Consider the following 21,586-nt stretch of genomic DNA (forward strand, 5'->3'; position numbering starts at 1 on the left):
CAACAAGGTCGTGTTGATCCGGACGGACAACATGACGGCGATGTACCACATTCAAAAGCAGGGAGGGACACACTCTCCGCAGCTGTCTCATCTGGCTCAGAGCATGTGGAAGTGGGCCGTTCAGAGGAACATCTTCCTCCTGGCAGAGCATCTCCCGGGCAAGGACAATCGGATGGCGGACCTGCTCAGCAGGCACAGCCACCAAATGCACGAGTGGGAGATACATCCATCAGTACTCCAGCCGTACTTCCAAAGGTGGGGTCATCCAGAGATAGACCTGCTCGCCACAGAGGAGAACGCAAAATGCCAAAGCTTCGCCGCCAGGTTCCCACACCCACAGTCGCAGGGCAATGCGATATGGATGAACTGGTCAGGCAAATTTGCGTACGCTTTTCCCCCAGCACCTCTGATACCGCTGGTGGCACGCAAGCTCAGGCAGCACTCGATGACTCTCATCCTGGTTGCTCCAACGTGGGCTCGCCAACCATGGTACACCACGTTTCTGGAACTGTCCGTGGTACCGCATCAGAGGCTACCAGGGAACAAGTCCTAAAAAAAGAAGTGGGGGGACTCTCCAAGGTAGGCGTGGTCACAGGAAGTGACATCACGACAGGAAGTGACATCACGACAGGAAGTGACATCACGACAGGAAGTGACATCACGACAGGAAGTGACATCACAACAGGAAGTGACATCACATGTAAGGCAGATCTATCATTTGCATATAATGCAAGATTTAACAATTGAAGCTGCTTGGTACTTAAGCCTGTGACTTAAGGTCTCTGCATGGAGGAATTAGCAGCCCAAATGTGGATGAAGTTTGGCAAAGGTGACATGAACACATTTTCAAAACGCTACAGGAAAGTTTGACTGCAAGATTTTGTATACATTACAGGTTCCCAGAGAGGCTACTTCCCACACTCGACAATGACTATTACACACAGTAGGGCTCCATATTCATGTTATTCTATCGATGAGTGTTATATGTTATCTCCCCACCTATTGTAAACTAGTGACTCTGTATTACATAGTTTTGTCCCAGCTGCCTCTCTCTAGCTGTGGCTAGATTTATTTATTTTATTTATAAAGTTTTATATAGCGCGAACTTGATCCCGAAGGATATCAGAACGCTTTACAATTTGCAGCAAAGGTAACAAATCAGAACATTAGTCTAACATTGGGAATCTTGGCTGAAGACAATGGAGCTGCCGGGGCATTAACTTGGGTCAATGCCTAAATTTTAGATATATTAACTGGCCATTGTATTCATTTTAGCAGATTTATTTATTTCTATTTATTTTAGGAAATGTATTTAGTTTTGGTATATTTTAGTTTGACTTATTTGCCTTAATTTACTTCAGTGCAACAAAATATAAACATTGCTTTACTTTGTATTAATACTGGTTATTTTTGTGATAGTTCCTAAAAAAAGGGCCGATTATGACTCATGCATTGTAATGGTTGTTTCCCCCTTTACAGAGACTACTTACTATAAAATCGGGGTGGGCCTAGCTCATGATGTCATTTTGTGGGGACCCCTTGAAGAAAGCGGGCAGAACCTTTGCAAAACTTTGTGCCCCCCTATCCAGTAGTGCAATTATCCAAACACTGACAGGATAGAGCCTAAATTAAAAATATACTGACATACGTAATGCCAAGTCAGACGTCATCATGGAGTCATGTTTAAATGAACAATCCAGCGCCATCCTACACCTCCCCATTCCACAAAATTATACAATTTAGACCAACAACACAAACTAGAAGGGGGCGTTGCTGTCATCATTAAACATTCCATGTGGAAACAGCGACACACGGAAGAACACACAAGGGTACACCATCATACTACTTACATGTTGTAGCCTGGTGTCAATTGTTCAATGCAGGGCTTAATTTGTGCCAGTGCTTAGTGCCGGCACTTAATTGGCAGGGCCGGGTCTAGTGGGACTCTGATTCTACACGCACGAGGCGCACATTGCATGTAAAATGTTTTAATTTAACTTACAGCACACTTGCTAGTACTAATACTTAATTAACTCCTCAAGTCTCGTGCAGCCGCATCGCATTGTGTTTAGTTTTTCACATCTCAGTTTACCCTTAATTGTTCACGATCACTTGAATAATGAAATATTCTGAGTGGGAGAGCTCTTTGGCAGCACTCTGCCAGGTTTCTCTCTCGTCACTCTCATGCTGCTGTGTTAAAGAGCCTCGGTTCTACCGCACAAAGAATTAGGGTGACCAACTGGCATTGGTGCAAATTCAGGACGGTGAGTGTAAAAATTCAGGACAAGGGTCAAAATTCAGGACACAAATTCTGGACAGGAGGTCAAAATTCAGGACAAAACTTCAGGACAATAGGTACGTTTTACAGACACATCAGAGGTCGCGCAATAGTATATAAGTAAGCCCAGCCATTTCCAAAAGTATTCAACCATTTGCAAACCTATCCATCATGTATCCTTCCATCTATCATTTCACTCATCCATCCCTTCATCCATCCCCTCATCCATCCTTTCACTCATCCTCCATTATCCATCCATCTATCCACCCTTTCACCCTATCCATCTGTACACTTATCCATCCACTCTTCATCCCTTCCATCCATTCACTCATCCATTCAGCCATTTACCCTTTCACCAATCCAGCTATCCTTTCACTTACTAATCTTTCCACCCATCCACTCTTTCAGTCATCCATCCATCCTCCCTTTCTCTCTATCGACCCTTTCACTTAGCCTTCCTTCCTTCCATCCATCCATCCACCCACCCACCCATCCATCCATCTACTCATCCACTCATGAATCCATCCATTGCCCCTATCACTCATCCATCTATCATTTCACTCCTTTACACATCTATTCATCCTTTTGTCCATCTACTCTCCCTTTCACTCACTCATCCATACTTACACCCACCCTTTCACTCATATGTCCATTCATTCACCCTTGCACTTATCAATCCATCCATCCATCCATCATTTCACTCATCCACCTACCCCCCATCATCCACCCACCATCCACCCACCCACTCATCCATCCTTTCACCCACCCACCATCCAATCCACTGATCCATCCTTTCACCCATCCACCCACCCACTCATCCATCCATCCTTTCACCCACCCACTCATCCATCCATCCTTTCACCCACCCACTCATCATCCATCCATCCATCCTTTCACCCACCCACTTCTCCATCCATCCCTTCACCCACTCTCCATCCATCCATCCTTTCACCCACCCATTCATCCATCCCTTCACCCACTCTCCATCCATCCTTTCACACACCCATCATCCATCCATCCATCCATCCGTCCTTCCCCTCATCATCCATCCATCCATCCCCTCATCATCCATCCATCCTTCCCCTCATCATCCGTCCATCCTTCCCCTCATCATCCGTCCATCCTTTTCCCTCATCATCCATCCATCCTTTTCCCTCATCATCCATCCATCCTTTTCCCTCATCATCAATCCATCCATCCATCTGTCCTTCCCCTCATCATCCATCCATCCCCTCATCATCCATCCATCCTTTTCCCTCATCATCCATCCATCCTTCCCCTCATCATCCATCCATCCTTCCCCTCATCATCCATCCATCCTTCCCCTCATCATCCATCCATCCTTCCCCTCATCATCCATCCATCCTTCCCCTCATCATCCATCCTTCCCCTCATCATCCATCCATCCTTTCACCCACCCCCTCATCATCAATCCATCCATCCATCACCTCATCATCCATCCACCCTTCCCCTCATCATCCATCCACCCTTCCCCTCATCATCCATCCTTTCACCCACCCCCTCATCATCCATCCATCCATCCTTCCCCTCATCATCCATCCATCCATCCTTCCCCTCATCATCCATCCTTCCCCTCATCCATCCTTCCCCTCATCCATCCTTCCTTTCATCCATCCTTCCCCTCACCCATCCATCCATCCATCCTACCCCTCATCCATCCATCCATCCTACCCCTCATCATCCATCCTTTCCCGTCATCCATCCCCTCATCCATCCTTCCTTTCATCCATCCATCCTTTCCCCTCACCCATCCATCCATCCCATTCATTTATCCTGCCCCTCATCCATCCATCCTTCATCCTTCCCTTCATCCATCCTTCCTTTCATCCATCCTTCCCCTCACCCACCCATCCATCCCATCCATTTATCCTGCCCTTCATCCATCCATCCTTCCCCTCCATCCATCCATCCTTCCCCTCATCCAGTTATCCTTCCCCTCATCCATCCATACTTCCCCTCCCTCCATCCATCCATCCTTCCCCTCATTCATTTATCCTTCCCCTCCATCCATCCATCCTTCCCCTCATCCATCATCCTTCTCCTCATCCATCTTTCCCCTCATCCATCATCCAGCTACCCTTCCACCCATACATCCAGCTATTTACATTTTCTCTCCATCCTTCCCCTCACTCATCAATCCATCTATCCTCTCTCATTATCCATTTATTCAATCTTTCATTCATCCATTCACCCTTTCACTAATTCATGCAGCCATTCACCCATCCCTTCACTTACTTACTCGCCAACCTTTCCATATTAATTTTGAGCTGAGCCCTTTTGAGAAGAGGCCCATCAAGAACTTCACCCTCGCAGCAGGGGCCGCTCCAGGACTGGGACAGAAGCCACCCAGGGCGGAGACAGGATCCACCACAGGGGGGGACAAGAGCCACCACAGGTGGGGGTGGACTGGAGCCACAACATGGGGGGACAGGAGCAGGAGTCATCACAGGAGAGGGAACGTGATCCACCAGGGTGGGCACAGGGGTGGGCATGCAGTATTCTAGTATCATCTTGGGCTTCTCGCCCCCTCCTGCACAAGACAACGAGAAGACAGGCTCTCTGTCCAAAATGCCATCCCCCACTGTGATGTACAGTACTTACAGGAGATACTCCGAGAGAACTGATGGAACTGATTGTCCTCCATACTTTGTTAATCGGTGTGGGTGCGATTGTGCCATTTCTTTTTTGTATTACATTATGCATGTTTGAAGAACCGAGGTTTGCTTACAAATTAGTGACAGTAATTAAGCTCGGTGAAGAGAAGCAGGTGCTGCCTCGGTGTAATCAGGGGTGTAATCTGGCCGAGTCTCCGATGTTTGGGGCCCTGGTAGAAATGGACCATGTGAGCCCCCCTCTAAATAGTAGATACAAGACGCATTCAGGGCTGTTTGCATGTGAATGGATGCCCCCTGCTCCTGAACCTGCCGCCCCTCCCTCTGTCACCTTCAAGCACCTCTTAACAGCTCATCAAGGGCTGGAGGTGTGAGGGTTGCCATCCCGCTGTGCCTCTACAGTGCTGCTGGGGGTCTGAGCTTTCATACAGCATCGGAGTCAAGAAGGGAGGTGGGGGCAAGCTGTGCCCGGTTCAAATTACGGAAATGCTTTATTTACTTTGTGCGCGCCGCGCTCCCGTTTTTTAATGGTGGACGCGGTTTTGATTTAGCAGGGTGGACGGCGTCCACCCTAAAAAACCCTCGGAAATAAGTGGGGGGATGCCGTCCACCCGCGTGGTACCACGACTCGTGCCCTGGAGGCTACATCTCACACCCAGCCTTCTGACGCAGAGCCATGGCGACATTCAGCACCCAGATCTGCAACAGCTCAACCTGGCGATCTGGCTCCTGAAGTCCTAGAGTTTGGCTACCTGCACTTACCCCCCGACTGTATGGACATCATTCGGGAGGCAAGGAAGCCCACTACTAGAGCCTGCTATGCGGCTAAATGGAAGCGGTTTGTCATTTATTGTGCGGACCACAACATTAACCTGCTAGATGCTTCTATTCAGAACCTCATCTGTTACCTTTTTCATCTGTACAAGTGTAATCTGGCCCATGCTTCCATCCGCATTCATCTGTCTGCAATGGCCGCTTATCTCCAAAATAGGCAGCACCTCTCCCTCTTCAGGGTGCCTGCCATCAAGGCTTTTTTGGAAGGCCTCAAACGAGTCATTCCACCGCGGACTCCACCAGCTCCTGAGTGGAACCTCAATGTGGTCCTTACCAGGCTGATGGGTCCGCCTTTTGAGCCACTGCATTCCTGCGAAATTCAGTTCTTGACATGGAAAGTGACTTTCCTCATAGCAATCACATCGCTACGGAGGGTTAGTGAATTGCAAGCCCTCACAATCCAAGAGCCATTTATCCAGATTCATTCCAACAGGGTGGTGCTCCGCACTAACCCTAAGTTTCTGCCCAAGGTTGTGTCTCAATTCCACATCAACCAGACAATTGAATTTCCTGTTTTCTTTCAAAATCCTGAGTCACTGGCGGAGCGGATGCTCCACGCCCTTGACGATAAACGGGCCCTAATGTATTACATTGATAGGACCAAGGATTTTAGGAAAACTAAGCAACTCTGTCGCCTTTGCGCCACATCACAAAGGTAACCCTATTTCCAGGGCTGGTATTGCTAGGTGGATCGTTAAATGTATACAGATCTGCTATGCTAAAGCAAAACGCACTCTTACCATTCCACCAAGAGCCCGCTCCACCAGAAAGATGGGGGCCTCTATGGCTTTCCTTGGCAACATTTCCTCAGAGGACATATGTAGAGCAGCCACATGGTCTACCACACACACATTTACTAAGCATTATTGTGTTGATGTGCACTCCAAACAGCAGGCAGCTGTAGGGCAGGCTGTTCTCAAAACACTTTTCCAAACTGCTGCAGCTGGCACGGGCGGCCACCGCTAATGGAGGGACTGCTATGTATTCTATGCACAGATATGAATTCAGCAGCCCACATGCCTCGAACCGAATATGCTACTTACCAGTATTCATCTGTTCTTGGCATGTAGGTCTGCTGACATTCATATCGCCCGCCCTCCTCCCCGGCGCCTGTAGCAGCTGCAGTATTCACAGATATACTCATAGCATGGTTAGGACAACAATGTGCAATCATCAGGACCCAACACTAGGTGGAGATCTATGCACAGATATGAATGTCAGCAGCCCTACATGCCAAGAACAGATGCATACTGGTAAGTAGCATATTCGATCCTAGAGAATGATTATCTTCTGGTTCTCCTCAGGTAAGCCTGTCGCCCCACCCCTTGGGCCTGTTACGCAGCAGAGTGGAAGTGATTCATGCACCACTGCCTTTTTAAACAGATCAGTACTCTCAAATGACAAGTACAAGGCATTTTCTGCTATGCTTTTTTAATTTAGCTTCTACATCTATTTGCTTACATTTAGCCACAATGGCAGCATACCTTCAGAGCAGGGAACACCCCTCTCCCTCTCCAGGATCCCTGTAATCAAAGTTTTCATGGAAGGATTGAAGAGTCATCCCTCCAAGATTACCTCTAGTACCATCCTGGAATCTAAATATAGTTCTCACAAGATTAATGGGCCCCCCTTTTTAGTTCCTTCATTCTTGACCACTCTCGCTTGAGCAGACGCGCTTACATATACACGCACACACAGCCCCTGCTTTTGCTTGGCTCTCGTGCAGTAACGGCAAACACACACACAGCCAGCCCCCCCTGCACACACACATACACACACACGCGCACACCCCTCTCCCCCTTACAACTAAGCCCCACTCACCGCATTGGCGGCCTCAGCCGCCACTCCTGACTTATGCAGCAACCGCGGGGTTCTCCGTCAGTCACCACTGCTCCTCTGGGCCAGCCACTCCGTGGGCGCGGGCTTCCCGCAAAAGACAGAAGTCCCGCCCCACGACAGGCGTGACTCTCCCGAACTTCCGGTTTCGGGATGTGCACGCTCACGGCTTGTTTATATTGTGACACGTTTTACAGTGAACTTGTTAAACAGAAAAAAAACAAAGGGAAAAAAGGGGGGGGAAAACAAAGTGTTGTGTCCTACATTCAGTTTCGGTAGAGGGCACGTCATGTTCCCGGTGCCCCCATGCTGCCACTTCCTTAGGCCCGAGCAGGTGAACATTCTGCCGCAAAGGATCTAATTGGGAGGTAATTGGCCTTCCTGCAGCTCATTTTCTTCTGGGATGCGGTTGCTGTGAATTTATGCCTGGGGGAACTTTACCCAATCAGTAGCGATAATACCTCCGGGCGCATGACGTCGTAGCCTCGCGGCAGACTGAGGTACCTTATTGAGCTTGGTTACATATTTTATTACATTTATCCTTTTCGAGTGGAAAGGGTGGATGTACAGAAAGAGACTGCTTTCTGCGCTGTAACTCGTTTACGCAGGTTTGGGGAGCGTTTAAGGTAGGGTAAGGCAGCCTCCAGTGCAGTAGGGTTCAGGGATGAGCGTCTTTATGTTGCTTAGAAATGCGGCCTTTTGAACATCGGAGGAATACTTGCGTTTACACATGCCTTCACAATGCGCACTCTACACCTGTCACCACACTTTCTCCACAAAAAACCTGTCTAAATATTTTAGCAGTGGCAATGCCCAGTCTAAAGGACTGTTACTTAAGGAGAAGTATTTCTGCCTCTCCGAAACCTTGCAGACGACAATCTTTAAATCAAACACACTCACAGAAGTGATAATTCTAAAGTGAATAAAAACAGACAACACTCCCTGTGATGCCCGTCCTCGGACCGGGGTTGGAGGACGCCTCACACTGCGGCACGCCTCACACTGCTCACTCTGGGACACCACCACCGCATCACTCTGGGACACCACCAACGCATCACTCTGGGGCACGGGCACCTCCACCGCATCACTCTTGGGCACCACCACCGCATCACTCTGGAACGCCACCACCGCATCACTCTGGGGCACCACCACAGCACTGTCCTTGCTTGCTACCAACAAGCATTGCCATAGCCAATAGGACTCGTATTAGGAAAGTGTTAGCTATTGGCTTTGTGAGTAACAATGCTATTAATTTATATATTTTCAAAGCCAACACATTTTAAAAAATTGTCATTTACAATACCAATAGCTCACACTTTCCTAATGCGAGACCTATTACATTGCAAATGCTTGTTTTTACATGTCAGCCACCACTAAGGTAGGCCCAAGGTACCCCTGTGGGCCGGGTGCAGTGTATGTGAAAGGTAGGACATGCCCTAGTGTGTGTGGCATGTCCTGATAGTGAACTACAGCCAATTTCGTTTTTCTGCCTGTTCCTCATAAGACAGAATGGAGAGTTTGTTTATAACATCTTATAAACAAAAGGTCAGGAAAAGGCTGAATAGAACTGGGCTACAATTGGGGAAGGGGAGGAGATTTTCTTGCAACTCCAAGGGCCTGGTCTGCCTCTGACCATCTCCACCTCCGACCATCTCCACCTCCTGCCAGTAAGTCACACCACAGAAGGCAGAACTGGTTCTGGCTGGGCACAGACACTCTCTGCCTAAGAGATCAAGAGATTTTGGAATATAAATTTTGGGGCCCAGATCCCTGACTTTTAGAACTCTTTTGGACCAGGCAGACTGCCAAGAAGAGCTGGAGAAGCGGCGAGGAGAAACTACCACATTGCTGTGTGCTGCTTTGTGTTTGGCCTGCAGTGGCTGCTTCTGTCTTGGGCACTGACTGGACTGAACTTTCTACAATCTACTTTAGTGAGTTTCTCCAAGCGCTTGAGGTAGAGCTTGCCCCCTGTTCAAGAAGACTCAGGAATAGCAAAGACTTGAAGCTCTTCTGTCCTCAGCACTGGGGACTGTGCGTTTTGTGCTGCAACAGAAGAAAAAGCAACCCGACGCCGCCTACAACGCTACTGCCGACTTCGTGTCCTGACGGCACCGCAAAGGGCCCTGCCGCACCGCGACCTTTGTCTCACCGACAACGCCTGCTGACGCCGCCACAGAGCCACTGCTCGCACCGCAACCTGTGGGCACTGCACTCCACACCGCCTCGCAACGACTGCTTGGTATCCCCAATGACGCCGCACCACGCCGAAATCTACGCTGCTGCTTGCACTGTGGTTCGAGGGCACCGCTCGTAAAGTTACATGACGCACCACCCTCATCCCATACCGCAGCCTTGGGCTACCGGCGGCATTGACTCCAGACGAGAGCGCTTCAACGATGACGCTTCTTGCACCGCGACCTGCGAGCACCGCATTCACTTCGCACCGTGACCCTGGTCTCACAGACGATGCCATCGAACGCCGCCACCGAGCCGCTGCTCACACGCGACCTGAGGGCACCGCACCGGTCCACTTCACACAGCAGCATCTGACTCCTGCCGACGCCAGCGCACCTAACTTCAACAGGAAGAGTTCAATCTGCAACGCATTGTTATTATTATTGTTATTAGTGTGTTTTGTAAAGCGCGCAGCGGCCCCAACGGGGCATCCCGGCGCTGGGAGACTCTGAGAACTAGAGGGACAGGTCAGAGGTACCAAACTAGGAAGAAAAAAGAAGGGTTTTAAGGGATTTACGAAATGCTGGTTCTGTCTGGCATGTGCGAAGAGCTAACGGAAGCTTATTCCAGTGCTTGGAGGCACAGACCTCAAAGGTTTTTCCACCAGCACGGGAACGCTTAAATCGGGGAGTTTCTAGGAAAAATAAGGAGTTGGAGCGTAGTGCCCTAGATTTAACATAAGGGCGAAGAGTATTTTTAAGATGGGCCGACCCATTGCCTTTAGATGCACGGAAAGCCAATGTCATTTCTTTAAAGACGCATCTTTTCGCAATGGGTAGCCAGTGTAGTTTATGGAGGTGAGGGGAGATATGATGTCTGGCAGGAATTCTCTCCACCAGCCGGGCAGCGGCGTTTTGAACCGTCTGCAATTTGTAACATAGGCCTGCTGTGATACCGAGATAAAGGGCATTGGCATAGTCGAGATGGGATATGATTAATGCCTGGATCACAGTCTTGCGGCACTCCTCCGGCAGATAGTTAATGAGCCGTTTGATTGTTCTGATTTTGGCAAAGCATGAGGCTGCGACTGTTTGTACCTGGCTGTCAAAGCTGAGATGGGTGTCCCAGCGTACTCCTAGGTTTTTCACCGAGTTTTTAGGCGTGGGGGCCTGGCACAGGTCTTCAGGCTGGCATCCAGGGGAGAAGGAGAGTTGAAAAACAAAATCTCCGTTTTACCTGCGTTGAGACGGAGGGAATTAGCATCCATCCAGTTGGAAATGTCTCTTAGGCAGGATTTCAGCGGGTCGAAAGCAGATGCAGAGGGGGTATCAAACGTGAAAAGTAGCTGGATGTTATCAGCGTAAGATGTGGATTTGATCCCAGTCTGGGAGATCAGCTTAGCCAAAGGGGTGAAATAAACGTTACACAAAAGCGGGCTAAGGGAAGAGCCCTGTGGGACTCTCCATTTAAGTGGCCTGGCGGAGGAAGTGAAGGGAGGGGTGAAAACTTGTTGGGTGCGATTGGACAGGTAAGATGACCACTACTTTAGAACAGAGCCACCTAGCCCTAAGTCCTCCAGCCTTCTCAGCAAGATCTTATGAGAGACGGTGTCAAATGCTGCTGAAAGATCCAGCAGCACTAACACCGCCCTCGACCCTCGGTCAAGCGTCCATCTCACAGAGTCGGCCATTTCAATGAGGGCCGACTCCGTGCTGTGGCCCGACCTGAAGCCATGCTGGGAGGGATGGAGGAGCCCGTTGGATTCGATGAAACTAGCCAATTGGGAATAAACCAGCTTTTCCAAGATCTTGACTGGGGCAGGCAGGAGGGAAATAGGCCTGTAATTGCTGGGGAGGTCTGGGTCCAAGTTGGGTTTCTTCAGAATGGGGACTAGGGAGGCATGCTTCCATTTGGTAGGGAAGCATCCTGTACGGAGTGAGTCATTCCAGATGTGATTTAAATAGGAGTTAAGTAGGGGTGCCAGTTTTTTGTATTCCTTGGCTGGCCAAGGGTCGTTAGGGGAGCCTGATTTACATTTGAGGAGCTCAGTCATAGAATCTGCTTCCGATATTACCGCGAATTCGGTCAGGCAGAGTGACGATGGTGTGAGAGGAGTGGGTCGCTCGTCGTCTCCTTCTGTATTAGAAGGGGGAAAGGATGTTTGGATGTTCTCAATTTTGTCCTCAAAAAATTGAGAAAGCTTGTTGCACAGTGCCTGTGAGGCGGGCTGAGATCTGGTCAACGCGGCGGGGTCTGTGAAGGATCTAACAATGTTAAAGATCTCCCTGGCTCCATTGCTGGCGAGTTTTATTCTAGAGGCCAGGAAGTTCCGTTTGTGCTCCTCTATCATTCTCCGATAGTCTTTGAGGGCAGTTTTATAGATGGCTTTACTGTCCGGAGAGTAGTTCTGTCTCCAGCGGCGTTCAAGAGATTTACAGAAGGTCTTTTTCTGCCGAAGTTCGTTGGAGTACCAGGGGGCTGAAGGTGCCGTCCTGTAAGATTTGACGGGTTTTATGGGGGCCAGGGCATTTAAGGCCTGACTTATCCATGTATCTAGGTTGTTAATAGCTTGGTCGGGTCGGTTAACAGGCAGGGTTGGGAGTTGCTGAGATGTTTCTGGAGCGCATCCAAAGAGATGCGGCTCCAGTTTCTTCCTGAAGATTTAGGCGTGATAAGAGATCTGCAGCGGCGGGGAATATCAATCTCAAAGGAGATAAAGAAATGGTCAGACCAGGTAACCGGGGTGGGGGGGGGGGGGGGGGGGGGCGCCCCGGATAGAAGAGATATTGGAGCAGATTAAGTCCAGTGTGTGACCCGCATTATGCGTGGGTAAGGTTATTAATTGGACTAGGTTACAGGCCGCTAGCATGGAGATAAATTGACTACTGTACGGGCAGGAATCATTGCCAACATGGAGGTTGAAGTCTCCTAATGCGGTGAAGTTGGAGTAACGTGTACTGAGCTGGATAATATAGTCCATCAAAACCGGTAGGTGCGAAAGGTTGGAGTGAGGGGGACGATAAATGAGTATTCTCGAACAGGAGGAGGATGGTGAGGTTTGGATGCTGAAAGGCAGACCTTCTATACCGTCGATATGGTCAAATGGGGGGGAAGGAAGCTGTCCAGGTGGATTTATGGATTAGGGCAATACCACCTCCCGGTTTGCCGTTAGATCTATTGGCACAGCTAATACTGTAACCCTCTGGTAAGGCAAGGGAAATGGCGGGGTTCGTAGTGTCATTGAGCCATGTTTCCGTTAGGAAAAGCAGATCCCACTTGTTATCTCGGAGGGACTGCCAGATGTCAAAGGCATGTTTGGTCAAAGATCTGCAGTTAAGTGCAGATCTGAGAGTCAACGGGGGGTGATCGCTAGAAATAGAAGCTGAGGTGGGGGCGTGGATTGGGCGGGGTGTTAAGCCAGCGGATGGCAAAGAGAAATGTACCTGCGGACTCCGTGCTTTCGGAAGTTTAACGAGAGGTCGCCTACGCCCTGCGTTTCTAAAAGGTACTGTTTGCGTGTCTTCGCGACACCGTAGCTGGCCTGCGACACCGCAGTCAGCCAGAACTGTTAGGATTTGGTTGCTCACGACGCCGGGATAGCCCCAGACGGAGCTATCGACATCAAGGAACTGTTTTTCAAGCATTTTTTGATAGCGAAAGATTTTTAAATATTGTACTGTAAAATTTTATCGTATTGAAGTCTTGTCTTAAGTAAATAAAAATATTGGATATTTTTCTAAACTGGTGTGGTGTCCTTTTGTAGTGCTTACACTGTATTACTGTTGGTTAAGTGCAAATGCTTTACACGCTGCCTCTAACATAAGCCTGACTGCCCGTGCCAAGCTACTAAGGGGGTGTGCAGGGGTTATTTTAGGGGTGTAACTCCCTTGTCCTGACTAGAGTACCTTGGAATCGCTTGAGGGAAAGCCCGTCCTCTCTGCAGTCCAATGGCAGGAGTCTGCCTGTGTCCTAGGCGCTGCTATCAGACAACACCCAAGCCCCATAGTCGCAGCCCCAGGCCTTGACTTCGGTGCTCAGGTGCTCCGAGGGAAGGCCTGTGCTTGAATGCTCAGGCCCTAGAAAACGGCCTGCCTGAGTCTGAGCAAGTTGTTCCTGTACGGAACCATAGTGTCTCCACGCGCGGTTCTATGCAGCGTAAGATAGGTGGCGCTGTTGGGCTAAACTAAATAATGAAGAGGTCTGCTCACAAACAAAATTATCTTTACAATGGAAAAAAGTGCTACAGGATTACATTTTATAATATAAACATTTAACTAGTTTTGTCCTCAAAATAAGGCTGTGAGCTACTAGAAGGGAATTGGCAAGCTACCAGTAGCTCGCGATCGACTGGTTGGAAACTCCTGCACTTGTTGTTAAAAGAGCCCTTATGTTCTATATAGATATGACACAAACCTATCATAAAACTAAACAGTTATTTGTAGCATTCTCTAAACCTCTAAGAAGGACTGCTATTTCAAAGCTGGGAATTGCTTGCTGGCCAGTAGAGTGTAATCAAACATGCAAATCGAAGCCAAAAGGTAGCTCATGGCACCTCCAAGGCCACACTCTACTAGTAAAAGAGCAGCATCAATTGCATTTTTAAAGGCAATATTCCTATTGCAAACATTTAACATTGCTGCCTGGTACACACCACACACTTTCACTAAACACTGCAATCTGGACGTCCTAGCAAAACAGCAGTCCCAGGTGGGAGAAACTGTTCTACATCCTCACTTATGGACATGTTGACTATGTTCAGTCTTGTTGGCGGGTCAAAACTATGGCAAATACTAAGGGCAATGGGCATAGAAGACGGTCTCATGAGTTTGCAAAATTTTGTTTTTTTACATAATTTGCCTTTGGTCATCAGTTCACTGTGGGCCTGTGTCTGAATTCACCACTCCATTTCAGTCAAGCAGAAATGAATTCAGGGCTGGTTTGGCACTGTTTGCATTTCCCTTGCATGTCGGCGACTTTGAGAGAGCGCTTTAGGTCATCCCCCTTGTTGTATGGCCGTTGGGTTCATTATCGACATTGCTAAGTTAGCATGAGCACTGATGACATGATGCTGCTTTTGCGCACGTTACTACATTACATTATTTTGCAAGTCTTTGTTTTTGCCTTTCACATGAGACCTGTCTGCTTTCTGCGTTCTCTGTCTGGAGTTTAGTCTGAACACAAGTGTAAGGTTGATAAACAATTCCCTCACCAAGTGTGTGTTAAACTAACATGCAACCCCATAATATCAAAGCACTGGTTTCCAGCAGCTGTGTACCATGTTTTGTCTAAGTGCTAGAGACTGACCAGAGCAGAATAACCAGGGGGAAAGTCTGAGATCATTGTTATATAGACCCGTAAGTATTTCATTTAGTGTACTTGGATCTTAAAAAGGGCATGCCTTTCTCTTGTTGCCCTATCCATCTATAGTTCAGTTTTCTTTTTCTTAACCTTGTGCCGTGAGACCCTGACATTGTACTCCACTAGAGTTAAACGGTAGAGTGTGGAATTAATTGCCTCAGACAGTGAAGACCATAATAAACAAAGAGCGAGAACCTGTATTCGACCCTCCCCAAATCCCAGTCCTTGTATTTCCTGGGTTTGCCATTGTAAGCGGCTCCGTTGTCATGGCAAAGAGCTATGGTGACATTCGACACACCTGCCCGGTACACCTCCTACGTCAGGATCTGAGCAGATTCCATTGACTAGGAGTCTAATTTTCATAAGTAGCATGACCTAAGTTTAATGTTGGTGACCTATCTAGTTGGCTAAGCAGTACGAGGACTCCTGTTCAGTGATACATCTAGCCATTAAGGATTAAAATTCAACACTTTAGGTTTAATCCTTCTAACACAGTAGCCTCAAAAATCCTCCGCTCTTTGTGGGACTGAATTCCTAACCCGTTACTAGTTAACCGCATGCGTGCTGTGGTCATTTTTGCGCTGTGCGGCTTTTGAACCAATCAAACACTCGCACCCGGTCAAAAGATCTGGGTTTGATCCATCACCGTTCTTTAGCCCGCTCTGCCACCCAAGTTCAGACTTTTTCCATTGTCCTAATTGTTGTGCTGCTCTAAAGTGGTCTTGTTCTGTTTTTCTTTATACATTATGTTGATTTCATAATTTGTTGTTAAAACTTTTCTTTTTGGGTCCATTCTATTTCTAGTTGCACAAATTAATTTTTTAGTGACTTCAGTTCCTGCACTTCAAGCTCCTAGGGTCCTGTATTAGACCAGGGTAGTACACCCTTTCCATGTCGCAGCCCACTATTAAATGAATATATTGGGGGAAGACTAGGGCAGTGTGCCCTTTCATTGTTGCTACCCCACCATAGCCTGTACTTTCCTATAGGGAGATCTCCACCCCTGTGGTAGAGCTCTCTGCTTATGTGTGAAAAAATACTAGTAGTAACTTAACACTTGTGAATTCTGTCCTGATATCTCTACCCCCTAAACTGGAGACATGTAAATTTGAACTTGGGTTTAAATCTATACTCCTGTAGACTTGATTGAGTGCAGAAGTACGTTTACACAAGCGTAAAGCAACAACATTAAGTTTACCTTTGTGAATAGAACTGTCTTTTGTTGTGATGCTAGCCCTTTTAAATGGGGCTAAGTTGCGATAAGGCAGGTATTAAACCTGTTCGTTTCACGCTTACATTTGCTTACTTTGGTTTGTTTATCATTCAGATGTAACAATTAGGCAGTGATGTCCAGAGATGCAGTGTGGCGAGGGGTCCTTGTGAAGAAACTGAGGTTTTACGAGCTGTAAATGGCCTTTAGTATAGCGTTCAGGTGTTGAGAATACATGGTATGGGACTTGGAAACATGACCCTCTGGTTCAGCCTAGGCCTCAGAAGCTGACCAGGGATTCTCTGAAACCAATGTTTGTTGCTTGCCTGTCTGCTTTGCCTATCAAACTGCATTAAATTAGTTCAAATAGTAAGTTTTTGTACCAATTCACATTCAGTAACGGTCTCTGGTTTTAATTCTGCAGGTACCTGAAGCTGGACAGAAAAAGTAAAATGTCAGTTTAGTAAGAAAATTCCTCATAGAACAAAGGTTTATTCTGAAGATGTGAAGATGCCTCGGTGTTCCACGAAGGAAGAAATGTGTAGAAGCCATGAGTGATGAGGAACTGAGAGCTAAGAAAACTACTGAATGACTTTCTGATTCCATCTATTTGAATATAAATCACTTCACCTTCAAAGTAAAATAACCAGATTTTTTTTTAAAGTGGTTATTGAAAAACATTTAAAATTTAAATAGCCTGCCGTAAATGGAATGCAGTGGTGAACTGAAAGGGGACAGGCCAATATTTACTTAATGGTGCACATTGGATAAAACAACCTCTTGTGAATAGTCTGATGCAACATTAGGAATTCTGTTGGGAACAAGAAGAATACTTTGCAGAGCTTGATGCTTTTTCTTAGACAAAAGCAATCACTGCAAAATTAGTGATCAGAGGTTAGTTTGTACACTCAAATGATTAAGGACAAAGGAACAGTCTCAGGACATAAGAACGTCATTGAAATAGCTGTTTCCCAGATTACGGCAAAGGCTCTAAAGTTGTTCTTTCCAATCTTAGAAAGCATTAAACCTACTGTAGACTTAGCCACCTCACAAGTCCTTATCTCCTGACTTTATATGTATGTAAACTGTATCCACATTGTACATATAAATCCTTGTCAAATACCTTATTATTTTTTTTTTTAATTTCTAAAGAACTTAATGAGTTTCAGTCACAAGTAAAGCCTGCTACTGCATGAGAAACCCCACCAAGGTGGAGGCATTAACCCCACTATAGAAGCTCTTCTTTAGCCAGTAGGAAATCGCAGAGAAAGTTAACATTACAACTTACATCGGCTTCCTAGGGTTGACAACATAATAAACTCAAGTAATGGTGATCATGGTCTAAATGCAATCGTTAAGAAGACTTCGTGTAGATTATTTCACAGGTTAGTGTTGAACATTTTCTAAACATGTCAAGACTCTGGAAAATAATTAAGATAAAGATAGGACATAAAAAACGCAAAACCCAACGTGTTAAGAAACCATCTTTTAAATGCACTGATTGCAAGAAAACCTTTAAATTTCAATCCCACCTTGAGCGACATAAGAGAAAGCACACTGGGGAAAAACCTTACCAGTGCTCTGAATGCCAGAAATGCTTTAGTCTAAAATCTACACTCATTCAGCATGAGAAAACACACAAGGGGGAAAAGACTTATAAATGTGCTGAATGTCAGAAAAGCTTCACTCAGAGAGCAAGTCTCACTAAACATGAGAGAACACATACTGGAGAAAAACCCTTTCAATGTTCTGTATGTGAAAAAGCCTTTAGTTACAAATTTACCCTGACTCTACACGAGAGAACCCACTCTGGTCAAAAACCTTATCAGTGCTTTGTATGTTACAAACCCTTCAGTCAGAAATCGGATTGCACTAAACATGAGAGAACACACACAGGACATAAGCCTTATCAGTGCTCTGTATGCCAGAAAAGCTTCATTCAGAAAGCCAATCTAACTCAACACGAGAGAATTCACACTGGGCAAAAACCGTATCAGTGCATTGAATGCCTAAAAAGCTTCAGTCAGAAATCCAATCTCACTCAACATATGAGAACCCACAGTGTTGAAAAACCATATCAGTGCACTGAATGCCAGAAATGCTTTGTTCTTGAGGCCAGGCTCACGCAACACGAGAGAACACACACTGGGCATAAACCTTTTCAATGTTTTAAATGCAAGAAAAGTTTTAGTCAGAAAATAAATCTAACTAAGCATGAGAAAACACACACAGGGCTTATCAGTACCTTGGAGCAGGTGGCTTTGGAACAGATAAATGAGCAGATGCCACAAACAGCAAGTAAGGTGGCCCTCGAACAGAAAGATGAGCAGCTGCCACAAACAATGCATTGGGTGGCCATAGCACAGGAAAATGAGCAGCTGCCGCACACCATATATAAGGTGGCCTCGAAACAGATAAATGAGGTGGCCATGGAACAGGAAGATGAGCAGCGGCCGCAAACCATAAATAAAGTGGCCTCGAAACAGATAAATGAGGTGGCCATGGAACAGGAAGATGAGCAGCGGCCGCAAACCATAAATAAGGTGGCCTCGAAACAGACAAATGAACAGTTTTCACAAACAATAAATGAGGTGGCCATTGAACCGAAAGATGAGCAGCTGCCACAAACAATAAATGAGGTGGCCATGGAACAGATAAATGAGCAGCTGCCACAAACAACAACAAATGAGGTGGCAATGGAACAGATAAATGATCAAACTCCAGAAGCAACAAGTGAAACGGCCGTGAAACAAATAAATGAGCAGCTGCCACAAACTACAAATGAGGTGGCTGTGGGGAAGATAAACGAGCAGCTGCCACAAACAACAAATGAGGTGGCTGTGGGGAAGATAAATGAGCAGCTGCCACAAACAACTACTAATGAGGTGGTTGTGGAAAAGATAAATGAGCAGCTGCCACAAACCACAACTGAGGTGGCCCTGGAAAAGATAAATGAGCAGCTGCCACAAACAACAAATGAGGTGGCTGTTGGGAAGATAAATGAGCAGCTACCACAAACAACTACGAATGAGGTGGCTGTGGAAAAGATAAATGAGCAGCTGCCACAAACCACAACTGAGGTGGCCCTGGAAAAGATAAATGAGCAGCTGGCACAAACAACAACTAATGAGGAGGCCGTGGAAAAGATAAATGAGCAGCTTCCACAAACTACAACTGAGGTGGCCCTGGAAAAGATAAATGAGCAGCTGCCACAAACAACTAATGAGGTGGCCTTGGAACAAAAAGAACTAGCAGCTGCCACAAACAACAACAAATGAGATTAAAGCGGAGATAAAATAATTCTAAAGAGTTCTTCAGCATCGTAGCAAAATTTCTGGTCTGTCTTGCAGGTCTGAAATTATAACTAGCCACAAATATAAATATAAAGCAATTGATGTAAACATAAGAATCTCTCCATAGCACTGTGTTTATTTACAAAAGACAACACATTCCCATATTGCACATTCCAAGAAAAGGAAGCATGGGCCTCATTGAAATAGATTATACTAATATTACCAATAATAGGCCTGGATGAATACATAACCACATCAAAAGATTCCAGTGTACAGAATGTATTGCAGTATGGGTTATTGAGGGCCAACCCGAAGTCCAACATCAAACTTGGACACGCATTTTGCAAAACGGAAGTCCTTACAGGAACGAAAGGGATCATTGTCCTTGTGTTACAGGTGATACCCTCAGCTATCTGCGTGGGTCTGACTCCCCGTCTGAAGCACTCTGCATACTGTTCCAAGGCTTGGAGAGATAGGACCACTTCATCTTCTGGCCACCATTTTGGATGTGAGGGGCTGTCAAAGTTCAGTGCTATAGTGGACCGCCTTATTACACAGTCCCACAGTGACCACCACTTACCTTCACTAGAGTGCTTCCCCAAACTAGTAGAATTCCCCTCAGGTATCCGGATTACTGATAACTGGGTAAAAAAGCATAAAGAGAATGCCTCTCACTCCATTGGTTGCTGATTACGCCCCATCCATTGGATATTATCTTTCATGTGGTCCGTGACCTTTGACAATTTTGACCTGCAGTCCTCCTGTTCTAATTCAGATTGTGTTTCTAGGCCCAGGTATCGTTTTAAGATATATTGCTTGTTTTCTGCTTTCGGAGTGTTCTGAAGAGCGTTATACGCACGTGTTACATATGCAAGATAGCAACAATGCATTATTTTTGTTAATGCTTTCATATTATCTTTCTTTCAAGTGACGCTCTTTTAATGCTATTATCTGCTTTCCAGTTTAAAAAGACGTTTATATTGTTAATGATTTAACTTTTTCAGATGTATATCCTATTTTAACAATTGTAGTTATACATTTTCTTTTGATGGCTGACGTTGTTATTCCGTTGTGATTTTTCATTTGATCTAATAAATTACAGAGTCAGACTTTCTGTGAAAAGGTCTTCGAATAGAATGCAGAGAGGGTGGCAGAAACAGGTATATAGCAGATCCCACTATGGCAGGCATGCAGATTTAAGATTAAAACCTGAGCAGATGTTTGTGTTTCCTTTTCACAGTGGCTCCATTCAATAAACACACGCTGTGATACCTATTTAACTGAGCGCAATATTGTATACAGCTTTGCCTTTAGATTGGCTAGTGTAATACAAAGTATTGTGCACTGAGGAGACAAAGGTTAGGTGGGCTTGAGAAGCAGATACCTTTTTCTGTGTTTTTTTTCCATTTTCTTTGAAGTTTTATGTTAATGACGTTATATGCCTTTTTCATTGTATGCTTGTAATGGATAATAAAGAGTTCTAATTCAGACTCTAGCACCTTTTTTTTCTATTCTTCAAATCTTGCTTAAAGTTCTGCCTGCATATAAGACAGGGAAAGGGCTTACGTTTGCTTGGAACCTTGGCAGTGCTTTTCCTTGCAACCCATCACTCCAAAATGTTTCTCTAATACATAGAAAAAAATAGACACTTGTAAATTTCAGCTTTTTAAAAATTACTTCTCATCCAGTTTATTGTGATTGCACATATATTATGCCTTTCTTATCTTTCATCAAATATATTGACACTTGACTCGGACATACTGCTGTTTCTTCAAGGCTTCAGTTTTTATTTAACTCCAACAGTTTGTGATGTAGCAGAAAATGTCAACAGTCATAGATGTTAAATATATGGGGCTATTCACAGTAGTATCTTAAATGTATGAGTGATTACAAGTGTATGTTTACCTGTTTACTGTAGGTGATATTACTACTTTTGGTCATTAACCACATTTGAGTCTAAAGTTACTCA

General features: G+C 46.0%; 1 protein-coding gene across 4 annotated transcripts in view; it reads left to right on the plus strand.

The window, feature by feature from the left end:
- LOC147736998 (uncharacterized) overlaps window positions 1–21,107 on the plus strand; it is an 83,712-nt gene extending 62,605 nt beyond the window's left edge. For 3 of the 4 annotated variants that reach the window (XM_086956765.1, XM_086956913.1, XM_086956837.1), the window contains 2 exons: window positions 16,749–19,209; window positions 19,306–21,107. In XM_086956765.1, the coding sequence (XP_086812891.1) occupies window positions 17,734–19,209; window positions 19,306–19,602 (1,773 nt within the window). In that variant the 5' untranslated portion in view covers window positions 16,749–17,733 and the 3' untranslated portion in view covers window positions 19,603–21,107. Of the gene's footprint in view, window positions 1–16,748 lie in introns of all 4 variants that reach the window. The other variant, XM_086956685.1, reaches the window with a different exon arrangement.
- Window positions 21,108–21,586: the final 479 nt, after the last annotated feature.

This window comes from Lissotriton vulgaris, chromosome 1_1, assembly GCF_964263255.1.
Source record: "Lissotriton vulgaris chromosome 1_1, aLisVul1.2, whole genome shotgun sequence".
Taxonomy (NCBI): Eukaryota; Metazoa; Chordata; class Amphibia; order Caudata; family Salamandridae; genus Lissotriton; species Lissotriton vulgaris.